The following is an 11,882-nucleotide window of genomic DNA, read 5'->3' as shown; positions in this document are numbered from 1 at the left end:
AGGTGCCTGAATCGCGGCCAGCAGTGGGCTCAAATTTTTAAACGGGGGGTTTTATCGCTTAGCTGGGGCCCAGGTGAAAAAGAGAAGCAGCAGGTTGGCACCTCCAGGGTCAGGAAGCGAGATTGGTGTTGTCACTGAGCCGGTACCGTGGGCTCCTCGGTGAGCACCCCGTGCCGGTGCTGCTGCTGCGACCTCGCCCGTCGCCTTCCTCCAGCCTGTTGGGTGCTGTCACCACCTTTGGAGAACAGCCTTCAGTTTGTTTTTTGTTTTTTTTTTATTTTTACTGTCTGTTCTTTGTAATACCCCTTTTGAAGCTTGAAAATAAAGAACTGAAAAGAAAAAAAAAAAGGAAAAAAAAAGGCTCCTCTTTTCTCCATCCTGCTGTGAGCAGCCGTGGGGGTGACGGGTGGGGATGCACCAGCTCCAGTGGTGGCTCCAATCCTTAGGGAATTATCGGTGTCCCCCTTTTTACAGGGGGTGTTGTTTGGGATCTCAGCAGGGCTGCTTCTCCTGGGCAGCTTTATCCTGAGGCCTTTTTCATTTGGGAGATTCGGGGCTGGAGCTACAGGGTACATCGGTGGCACGCAGGGTGGGTGCTGGGGAGGAAAGGCTGCCACCAGGAGGGCTGGAAGCAGGGGCTCTGCAAAGAACTGGCTTTTATTTATGAAAGCAGTGCAAAAAAAAAAAAAAAGCCGTTTTGGGTCAGCCCAAGCCATGTTTTCCTTATGAAACACCCCTGGCTTGCTCTGTGGAAACTTGCAACTTGCTTTGCAGTTTCTGGGCTTTTCCCCCCTATTTTTACGCACGTTTTTATTTCAGCTGGCTTCTCGAGGCTTCATACTTTTCTCCTCCTTTTAAGAGAAAATTGCAGGTGGGCAGACAAGGACAGTTTGGAGGTTAGTGGGAGCATTTCATACCCAAGGCATCGAAACCCCTGGTGCTGGCTGCGTGCAGCCCTGAGCGCCGTGCACGAGCTGCGAATAAACCCGAGCAGCGACGCAGAGAGGGGCTGCTGCTCTCTTCAGCAGAAACAGGAGACAATTATTCACCCAGAGCAGCTTTTTAGGCTTTTCAGAGCCTTGCTGCTTGCTCTGCAAGGCGGGGGTCTCGCTGTTTGTCCCTCTCCGTGGCTCAGGGTGCGCCGAGGATGCCCTGTGCTGGGCGCACGGTGTTTAAATGCCATCTAGTGGGCCTGGGCTGGGAAGGGAGGCTGCAGTGGGGTTTGGTGTGTGCATGGCTGGGCAAGGCCAGGCTGAGCCCAGCAGGGATTTGTGCAGCTTTGTTTTGTCCAGCATTCAACCAGAGAGCGCCCGCGGGCAGCCCTGGCAGGGGGAGGTGGGCTGGGGGGCAGCATCGCGCAGGGGCTGGGTCCCCTCACCCAGTGGGACTGGGGTTTGGAGCAGAGATTGACCAGCACAGGGACGCGGCTCGGAGCAGAGCAGGGACCAGCACCACCCTAGGGCATGCAGAGGACCCCCCCGGCATCGCCCCTGCATGGGCTTCCCCCACACGCATCGTGCAACCAACCCAAGTCCCCTCGTTGTGACACCAAGATGCCATTTGGAGGTGGAAAAAAGGGAAGTATCCCTAAAAAGAAGAGGTGGCATCCCTAAAAAGAAGAGGTGGCATCCCCTGGGAAGCTATGGAGCCTGCTCTGCAGGGCCCCCACAGCCAGCACTGGGAGGAACCATGCACCCCAAAAGCCCCCCAGGGTCTCCTTTACGCCCCACTCCCACGGGCTCCCCGTTTTCTGGGATTACCGCGACAGCTGCCGCGCTCTGCCTCTCCCCACGGGGCTGGCCGCCATCCCTGAAATCCTATTACCCAGTGGCAAGAGAAAGAAAAAGTTAATCGCATCCTCCACTCACTTGTCCCCCACGGTGCCGTGGGGCTGGTGGAACCGGCGTGGGGCTGAGCTCGTGGGGCTGAGCCCATGGAGCTGGCCCCAGGCCGGTAGCGGCTGCGGGGGCTGCGGGGGCTGCTTTTGGGGAGCAGGTCGGGGCCATGCCGCTGCAGACGGAGATCCTACGAGAGGTTTGGGCAGCCGAAAGGTGAGCGGGGCCGGGCAGGATGAGGTCCTCGGGGTGCGATGCGCTCCCACTGTGCGCTTCGCCTGCTCCGGTTCCTTTTTTTCCTATTTAATTGCGGGGTGATATTCTGGTTGAGTTTTTTTGTTGTTCTGAGGGTGGGTGTGAGGATGCTCGTTGGATTGCAGAGGGAAGGAGTTAATTAGGGCGGATTTTGCCAAATTAACCTCGTTGCTGTCAGCCTGGGCAGAGGCAGACCCCGTCCTGTGCTGCCTGGCGGGGAGGGACGAGCTCGCCCTGGTCAGGATGGGGGCAGCTGCTTTGGCAAAGCGGGGTCCCTTTTGACTCAGCACCACCAAAAATTGCCATTTCAACCCGTTCTGATGCAAAAGTGATGGAAAGGTTTCAATGTCACAAAACAAAACGAGTGGAGCTGAGACGTGAGACCCAAAACGCTGGCACACGCGCCCCGCTCCTCCTCCTTGTGGCTGCTGTGTCCTTTTAAAAAATGGGAAGTTTTGGGGAAGGAAAAGGCTCAAATATTTATTTTCGGTGGCACTGGATGTATTGGCATGGCCAAAATGGGATGAAGCTGCGAGGAAACAACAGCATTTTGGGAAGGTTTCATGGGAGGCTCCCCCCCCTCCCCACCTTCCAGCTCTCACCTGTGCAGGGTCCGGCCCCAGCAGGAGGCTCTCGCCCCCCCGGGGAAGCTGTGTAGGGTTCAGTTCTCCCCCAAACCCCCCCAGAGCTGGGGAAAGCCCTCACCCCTTTCCTTCCTGTGCCCCCACAGCCCCAGCGAGGAGTCGGGGAGCCCCCAGCAGCAGAAGCCAAAGCAGGTGAGGACAAATCCTTCCCCCCCCCCAGGTCCTGGTGCCACGGGCTCTTCCCCAGGACTGAGGATGGGGACGCCCCCAGCCCCACACCAGGATGGGATCTGGTCCTCCCTCATGGTGCCCAGCCCCAACTGGGGGCCGAAATTTGGGACCCCCCACTCCCTCGTGCATCCTTCCAAAGCCCATCTCCATCACTCCACGGGGCCCATGAGGTGGGCTCTTTGTTCCTAATTAGTGCTTTAATTAAGCCTTTCGGCTGAGCTGTCAGCGGTGACTCACTTTCCAGGGGCTGTGACCCCGACAGCCGGACCCTCTGCTCTGGGGGGGGGGGGGGGGGGCTGCATTTCGGCACAGCCCCCGGGGGTCAGCCCCCCGCAGAGGGGGGTCTCGCAGAGATGTAATCAGCCTGCTTTAATTAGCAGCCCCTCCTCAAAGGGCTTCGTTAAGTAACGAAGCAAAGGGCCGGTCTCCTGCGCTGCTTAAGGGATTAAAGGGGTGAAGGAGCTATTCGAGGGCATCAAGCTGAGGATATAAAGACCTGGGGGTTTCCAGCCCCAGCAGGAGCCCCCTGGGGATGCATTTTAGGAGAAGGCAAAGTGTTGGTGCTGGGGGCTGGATCTGGCCCTTTGCAACCCCCCCGTGGTGCTGCTGCACTGGGGGCTCTGCCCAGCTGGCAGCAAAACCTTGGCAAGGGGGGAAAAGCCCTTTTTGGGGTGGGGACCCCGATGCAACCAGCACTGCTGCACCTTCATGGGGCCCGGAGCTGGCCCCTACTCCCCAAACGTCCCCTGCCCGCAGCTCGGTGCTGCGCCACATGCTCTGTATTGGGTAAATCAGCGTTATTTATAGCCCAGGTTAAAGGGGATTAGGTGTGCTGCCCCCAATCCCCCGCTTCCTCCCGCCTCGCTCCTCACTGACCTCGATCCTTGAGGCTCCGGCGTCCCCCAGCCCTCCCCACGGCCTCGAGGCTCCGTACCCACAGCCGGGTTTCCACGGGGACCTTTTGTGTGGGTGAGAGGAGACGGGGGCACGGAGCTGTGCCGCCTGTCCCCGTGTCCCTTGTCCCGGCTGGGGTCCCCCTGGGTGTCCCCTGTCCCCAGGAGATGACGGGGGTGGTGGCTCCCCATAAAAAGCCACCCCACGTCCCCATGGCAATGCCAGCGTCACGTCCCTCGTCCCCTGAGCTGGCACGTCCCAGTGCCACCGCTGTCCTGTCTGTCTGCTAACAGCACTTTTGGTTTTCCTCCCTCTGCTTTCCCTCCGCGGGGCTGCCCCACGGTAAGGCGCTGTTTGGTGGGGTGAGCGCATCCCTGCTCCCCTGCCCGCGTTTCGGGCACCCCCGCTCCCACAAAATGCCCACATTTGGGGCATTTCAGAAAGGGCTGCGGCTGCTGTAGGAGCAGGGATTTCACCCTGGGGTGGTCTCGTCTCGGCAGCACCATCAATGAGGGCAGAAAGTGAAGAAGAAGCGGCAGGAGCCCACACCGGAGCCTGCACCCGAAGCCAAGCCCCGGCGGCTGCGGGTGAAGAAGCCGGGCGAGTCGGGGGGTGCAGAGGAGCCCCCTGCCCCAGCACAGGGTAAATGAGGCAGCCTGGGGGTCCCCCTGCCAGCCCCAGTCCCCCTGAAGCTCGGGGACGTGTGGGGGCTTTGCCATTTGCCCTGGGACACGCCAGGCCCCCCAGGCACGGCGCTCTCCATCACGGGGTCGCTTGAAATGCCCAGGGGTGAAGAAGCTGAGGAAGAAGAAGGAGGAGAAAGGGGAGGAGGAGAGCGACAAGGACCGCTGCCCCAAAGCCACCCGGGAACCCCAAAAGAAGAAGGAGAGCCCGGCACCCCGCTCCCGCGTGGCCAAGGTCCCAAAGAAGCCACAAGGTGAGGGGGGGGGGGACACGGCGGGCAGCACCCATCCCCACCACCCATGGGGCGCGTCTGCAGCGGCTCTGCACGCCCCTGGGGTGCTTTTTGTCCCCAAAATCCGCTAAAGGCACGGGGAGGAGGACGAGGACCCCAAATCCCCGGCCCCACGCGCGCCCCCGCGTCGCGCGTGTGCGCCCCGGGGCCGCAGCCACGAGGGGGCGGTGTGGCCGTGCGCGCCCCCCCGCCGCCACCCACGGCCGGGATCGTGCCCACGGCAGCCGGTGCTTGGGGGGGGGACGGTCCCTGCCGAAAAAATTGGGGGCTGCGGGGACCTGCTCCCGGCGAAACCGTCCCATCGCCAACGCCGTCGTGTCCCCGCTGGGCAGAGCCGGCCGAGGACTCGGAGGATGAGGATGAGGAGGAGGAAGAGGAGGTGGAGGATAAAGATCCGCCGAAAAAGCTGAAGAAGAAGGTGCCCAAAGAGCCCCCCGCGGGTGAAGGACGGGAGAAGAAGCTGAAGGCGAAGGGTGAGTGACCAGGGGGTGGCTCCATCCCAGCTCCGTTGTCACTTGCTCAGATCCTGTCCCCATCGCTGTCCCACGAGGCTCAGGGGGCTGGGGGCTCTGGGCCATCGCCCCCTCCCCATATATCGTCTCCGTTGCTCACCCCTTCTTCCCTGTCCTCTGTCCCCCTCCCCGTCCATCCCTCCAGGAGACAAGAGCGACCCCGATGGCAAAGCCAAACCCTCCAAGAGCACCAAGAAGGAGCCGACGGCCATGTTCCAGGTGAACGGGGAGAAGAAGGAGAAGAAAAGCAAGAAGAAAGGTACCGGTGAGGGGGGTGGGCGGCCCCGCTGCCCCCAGCTGGCACCCGTGGCCAGCAGCACCCACGCCACGTAACGGTGTCCCCGTGTCCCCCAGCCGCCACCGGCAGCGATGAGGAGGACGACTCCGACTCCAGCACCAAACCCATCAGGTCGGAGAAGAAGAAAAACCCCGCGTCCCTCTTCCAGACCGGCGGGGACCCCCCCAAGGAGAAGAAAACCAGAAAGAAAGGTGAGAGTCGGCTCTGAGAGGGAGGTGGTGGGGCTGGAAGGGCTCTCGGGGTCACAGGGCACCCCTGGTTATCAGGGGGTTGTTACCAATGGTGTTGGGGTTCCCTCCGTGCTCCTGCCCCGTTCTGCTCACAGCTCCCCCCAAAGCAGCCGACAGCGAGGAGGAGACCCTGGAGTCACCGCAGAAAAATTCCAACAAGAAGGGCAAAGGGAAGAAATCCAAGAAGGTACGGGGGGAAAAAATAAAAAAAAGAGGTGTGGGGATTTTCCCTGTGGGTAGGTTTTGGGGGCTTGGAGCACCCCCTGGGGTGGGCAGAGGGTCTGGAGAGCGGCGGGGACATCCGTGCTGTCCCCAAAGCGGTGCCACATCGCGGGGGGATTTCGGGATTGAGGAGCTGTTATTTGGGAGAGGAGATGGTGGCACATGGCACGGGCAGGGCTCGAGGGCTCTCCGGGAAGCCCCTGGGGTGCTGTGCACGAGGAAACGGGCTCAAAGGGCTCCGGTTTGGTCTTGCAACAGAAGGAGGAGAGGCCCCCGTCACCCGTCATCGAGGTGGACAACCTGGAGGAGTTCGTGCTGCGCCCGGCTCCGCAGGGGGTGACCATCAAGTGCCGGGTGACACGGGACAAGAAGGGCATGGATCGGGGGCTGTACCCCACCTATTACCTGCACTTGGATAATGACAAGAAGGTGAGACAGGGCGGGGGGGATACGGAGAGCACGGGGCTCTGCACCCACCCTGGGAGCACCCTGGTGATTTGGGGTGGATGCCGGCGCACGTCCCGCTGCTCCTGGGTGCTCCTAGCCCTGTCGTTCCTCCTGGGAAACATCCCACGGTGACCAGGAGCCACGGTCACATTAATGACAGCCCCGGCTGGGACACCGGCGGTGTTTTGGGGCTCGTCTTGGCCGCGGGGACATTGCGCAAGGTCCCCAAACAAGGTTTCGTTTCGCAAAACCTTGCGCAAAGGGCACGGCGGGGCGACGGCGGTGGCACTGCCCCGGCCCCGCCGTCCTCCCAGGTCTTCCTCCTCGCCGGGAGGAAGCGCAAGAAGAGCAAAACCTCCAACTACCTCATCTCCATCGACCCCACGGACCTGTCGCGGGGCGGCGAGAACTTCATCGGGAAGCTGAGGTGAGGTGGGCGCCCCGTTTTGCCGGCACCCCTTTTTTTTTCTCTCCGTGCCGGGAGCAGGTTCGGCGCGCAGGAGGAAGGTTTGGGCTGGCCGAATTTCGGTGTTTGCCGCTGTTGGCTGTGACCTGAGGAGCGTCGGGGGGGGGCAGGGAGGGGGAACAGGCTGGGCCGGTTCCTCCCGTGGGGCAGCTCGAGGCGAGCAGAAGCGCCGGCGAGCGCGGCAAGCCCCGGCCCGCTGCACCGCCGAGCCGCCGGCGCCGTGCCGCAGCGCCTCCGAGCCCACCCCCCAATTTTGGGGGACGGGTGCCCTGAAATGGGGACAATGGAGATGAAGGGATCAAGGCTGGGTGCTGGTTGTGTTGCAGTGTCCGTGCTCGGGGCTGGATGGGGGAAGCAGGAGGGGTTGGTGGGTTTTGAGGTTGGAGCACTGCTGGGCTGGGCTGGAGGGGTGCGGGGATGCTGCGGGGTGGGTGGTTCGGCCCCCCAGGATCTGAGCACCCCAGCCCTACACGAGCATTGCACTGAGGAGAGGGTGCCCGGGCCAGAAAGTGGCCAGTGGGAGGGGGGGGAACAAAGGTGGGGAATTATTGGGACCGGCTGTGGTCACGTCCTGTGCTGGCGCTGCAGGTCCAACCTGATGGGGACGAAGTTCACCGTGTTCGACAACGGGGCCAACCCGGACAGGGCCAACGCCGACTGGTCCAACGTGCGGCAGGAGCTCTCGGCCGTGGTTTACGTAAGCAGGGACCCCAAGGGGCCCCAAATGGGGCATCCGGGGCATCATCCCAGTGGGGGCTGTGGACCTGCGGGGTGGGCTGGATCCGGCCCCGAGCCCGCAGGCTGGATGCTGGGGAGGGGCTGCAGCCCGCGGTGGTCGCTGGATTTATGGCCGGGGCTTCTCCTGCAGGAGACGAACGTCCTGGGGTTCAAAGGGCCCCGCAAGATGACGGTCATCATCCCTGGGATGAACTCGGATAACGAGAGGGTGCCCATCCGGCCCCGAAACGTGAGTCAGAGCAGCCAAGGGCCAAATGGGGCTGGGGCCAGACCTCCCCCAAAGGCTGGATTTGTTGGGGATTATCTTGGGTTTTACCCAGTTTGGGGCACAGGAAGACTTTGAGGCGTTCCTAAAATTGAAGGTGCCTCTCTGGGAGGTGGAGATGAGTGTCAGTGTCCAAATATTTTTCTCCGGGCTGTCCCCCCTCTCCCAGCAGGGCCCTGCCATGGGGCAGCGTGTCGGGGAGCACCCAGGGATGGGGCATCCCGCTGGGAACACCACGGGGGTGGCAGGGCTCCGGGGTGCTCCGGGGTGCTCCGGGGGGTGCCTCCCCTTTGCCCCTTTGCCATCTCCCCCTTGCCCTCCCCAGGACAACGACGGGCTCCTCATGAGGTGGCAGAACAAGAACATGGACAACGTGATCGAGCTGCACAACAAGGCGCCGGTGTGGAACGACGAGACCCAGTCCTACGTCCTCAACTTCCACGGCCGCGTCACCCACGCCTCCGTTAAAAACTTCCAGATTGTGCACGGCAGCGACCGTAAGCCGGGGGCGGCTCGGGGGCTGATCTTGGCTGGGGTCCCGGCACCCCTGCAAGCACCCTTTTTTTGCTGCATTTTTATTTATTTTATTTTGTCTCGCGGGGCTGCTCTGGGGGGCCCTGCTTGCGTTTGGCAGCGCCGGGGTGGAGCGCGCAGCCCCGCGCTCCGGCAGAGGGAGCGCACGTGTCACCTCTTGCCGGGCAGATTAGGGCAGGGACCCATCCTGTAGGGTGCTGAGCCCGGTGCCACACCACGGGGGCACCCCAAGCACCCCCTCCCCTCCACCATGCACCCCACGTTGCCAATATGTACACCCCTGGGGCACATGGCACCTCGGGGACAGTCCCTTGGGGTGTCCGCGTGCGCAACGACCGATGCAGGACCCAACCGTGGCTCCGGGGTGGGTTTGCACCCCCAAACTCCACAGCACCCCAAACCCCACACCCCACGGGATGGCGTGAGCAGCCCCACAGCGAGGGTCCTGCCACGGGGCAGAGCTCAGCCCCGGTGCGAGCAGCCGGCCGCGGCCGCTCGTCACCTGTCCAGCACAGTCAGAAGCCATCGGCACCCGGGGTGTTGGGTTACAGGACAGAAAAAACCTGCCGGGGGCCCCCGGTTATTTTTACAGATTTCCTGTCACCCGCGCTCCGGTGACAGCAGCGGCCACGCCACGGGCGTCCCACGGGGGTTTGTGGGATCCGCGCCCCTCCGCGGGCTCTGGCTACGTGGGGAAGGGGCGCTGGGGGGGGTGAGGGGTGCCACGTCCCCGCTATACCCTGCTGGATCATACAGTGGGAAAACATTGGGTTTTTTTGGATCAATTGTGCTGCAACAGGGCGCAGGAGCTGGGCACAGGGTGGTTTCGTTGCCACGCCGCTCTTTAAATCCCCTTGGAAAAAGGGACGGGGGCGCAGGGAGGGGGCGCAGGAGCTGTCCCCCCCCCACCCCATGCGCCCTCCCCTCTGTCCCACAGCCGACTACATCGTGATGCAGTTCGGGCGCGTGGCCGACGACGCCTTCACCATGGACTACAACTACCCGCTGTGCGCCCTGCAGGCCTTCGCCATCGCCCTCTCCAGCTTCGACGGAAAGCTGGCCTGCGAGTAGCCCCCCACGCCGCCCCCCATCCCCCTGCGCCCCCTCGCTCCCCATTTTTCGCTCACCCAACTTCAGCCGCCCGTTCCCCGGCTCGCCCGGGGCCGGCTGCGGGTCCCGGGCAGGAGGCAGAGTCAGGCCCGGGGTATATTTAGCAGATGAGGCTGCCTGTGATCCCGATTTCAGCCCTTTGAGACGTTTCTTGGACTCAAATCCTGGAAACTCATCCCTCTTTTTTTTTTTTTTTGGTCTGTTTTGTATTTTGTAGCGTGTTCTTTAAACAAGAAGGGGGGGTTGGTGGTGGCCTTTGGTTTGGGGTGGTTCCTCGTCCCCCTGCGGGCGCGTGGCCGGGCTCTGCCCAAGGTCACCCCGTGGCACCCCCAGCGCCCACCACCTCCAGGACCAGGATTTTATTTAACATTTCATTTAAGCACTACGAGTGGGCACAACACTGCTGGGGGGCAAGGAGCCCCCAGCCCAGCCGAGCAGCAGGGGCCAGCCCCCCAGCACCCCTTTGTTTGCTCCTCTGCTGTGCGCACACCACTGCTCAGTGCCTTTTGGGCACAAACCCCCTGATTTTCACCACTTTCTCCTGCACAAAGTGGCTGTGACGTGCCCAGAAGTGCAGTGCCCCTGCAAGCCGTGGGGGTGCCCATGAGCCCTGTGGGATTTGGGTCCCCAGGGAGCAGCCTGGCCCCCATAGGGTGGGCACGTGCCGGAGGGGCACCCGGTGCCCCCAGGAGCAGACCTGGAAGGGAAAAGCACGGTCGCAGGCAGAAGCATCGGGTGATTCACGAGGTGTGGGGCAGCTCTGAGCCACGCTGCTGCACGGGGGCCGGTCCCGCAGAGCCCCCGCTCCATCTCCATGTGTCCCCGGAGGTGACAAAGCGGGGGTGCCACCCCGTGACTCGGGCCCCTGGGTTGTAAATGGGTGCTGAGCAAGGGGAGATGCTGGAGAAGGGCGGCGTGGGGGGAGCAGGGCAGCTCATGGCCTGTTTTCTAGCTTTGGTGGGTGAGGATCTGGCTGCATGGAGGGTCCTAAATCCCTGATTTCAGTGATAAGAAACACTGGGACACATCAGGGTGTCCCAAAAAGCCATCCTGATGATGCTTCTCTCCCCTGCTCGTCTCACAGACTGCCCCCCAGGGATGCTGATACAAGCTGGGGTCCCCTTGCCTGGGTGCAGATGGGTCCTCCCCTACCCTGGGGGTTCTCTGAGCCCCCAAAGTGCCACGAAAGGTGACTGGAGCGCACTGGCAGAGGAGCAGGAAGCAGATGAGACAGCCGTGGTTGTGCAAGAGGGGTGCTCGTCCTAGCTGGGCAGTGTCGCAACACCGCCGTGGCCTGAGCCTGTCCCCGTGCTCCCATTGTCCCCATGCTCCCATTGTCCCTGTGCTCCCGTTGTCCCCACGAGCCCATTGTCCCCATGCTCCTGTCCCCACAAGGGGTTGGGGGCAGAAAGTGGCAGCGCTGGACCCGTGCTGGACCCCGCACCTGGTGCGATGCAAACGTGGGTTGGAGAACACCCCAAATGCGGAGAGCGGTGCAGGATTGTACCCCCCGTGCTGCGTCCCTCCATCGCAGTGACACGGGGACTGGAAGACTCCTTCCCTGGGTGCCACCAAGCAAACCCAGGGTGGGACAGGCTCCCTGCACACCCCCGTCAATGCCAGCACTGTGGGGAGGTGACAAGGGACCAGGGCAGCAGCCACAACGCTGGCCAACATCTGCCTTGGTGGCTTTGCAGAAGGAGCCCATTTTTTCCCAAAAGCCGCACAAATTTGGGCTCCGTGATTCATCCGATGATCGCACGGGGGGCAGATGGGGCCGTCCATGTGCCTGTGCGGGATTTTATCCCTTACCCACATGGCAAGACCCTGGGAGCGAGAGGAGAAACAGCCGCTGGGGTTTAAGGCCAGCGTCTCCTGGCTAGGTATGGCCGGCAAATGTGGGGGAAAGCGAGCGCTTTCTGCCCAAATCCAGCCGGGAACCACACATCTGTTTGAAATTGGGACACGATCGGCTGACGGGGTGAGGGCTGCCTCCACCCGCACTTGTCTCCGTTTCCTGTGCACCGGTGGAAGCCGAAAAGCCAAAGTGCAGCCGGGGAGCGGGGTTCGGCTCGAGGGGCCCCGGGAGGTCTCCAAATCCCAACGCACGCCCACCCGGGAGCACCGCTCATCCCCTGGGAGCTTCTCCCTTAAAAAAACCCTGTTTGTTTTTTTTCCATTATGACTTGCACCCCAAAAAAAACTCCCAGCCTGCAGCCCCGCAGAAGCAACCAAAGGGAGCCCGAAGCTGCAGAGGGGGTGATGCCACCACGTCCCCAAACGAG

The 11,882-nt window shown here is 62.4% G+C and overlaps 1 protein-coding gene across 2 annotated transcripts; it reads left to right on the top strand.

Annotated features, from left to right (window-relative positions):
* The first annotated feature begins 4,767 nt into the window (after positions 1–4,767).
* Positions 4,768–11,055, top strand: TULP1 (TUB like protein 1). 2 transcript variants are annotated; one of them, XM_072028584.1, is made up of 10 exons: positions 4,768–5,248; positions 5,433–5,546; positions 5,642–5,776; positions 5,926–6,002; positions 6,296–6,466; positions 6,799–6,911; positions 7,539–7,647; positions 7,819–7,917; positions 8,279–8,450; positions 9,425–11,055. In XM_072028584.1, the coding sequence occupies exons 1-10, from the start codon at positions 4,783–4,785 to the stop codon at positions 9,556–9,558; spliced, it is 1,590 nt and encodes a 529-aa protein (XP_071884685.1). In that variant the 5' UTR covers positions 4,768–4,782; the 3' UTR covers positions 9,559–11,055. The 2 variants fall into 2 exon arrangements, with proteins under 2 accessions (XP_071884685.1, XP_071884684.1); XM_072028583.1 differs by having other exon boundaries at positions 5,911–6,002.
* Positions 11,056–11,882: the final 827 nt, after the last annotated feature.

This window comes from Anas platyrhynchos, chromosome 27, assembly GCF_047663525.1.
Source record: "Anas platyrhynchos isolate ZD024472 breed Pekin duck chromosome 27, IASCAAS_PekinDuck_T2T, whole genome shotgun sequence".
NCBI lineage: Eukaryota > Metazoa > Chordata > Aves > Anseriformes > Anatidae > Anas > Anas platyrhynchos.
The sequence above is the reverse complement of the archived record's forward strand: the minus strand, read 5'-3'. Positions and strand labels throughout refer to the sequence as shown.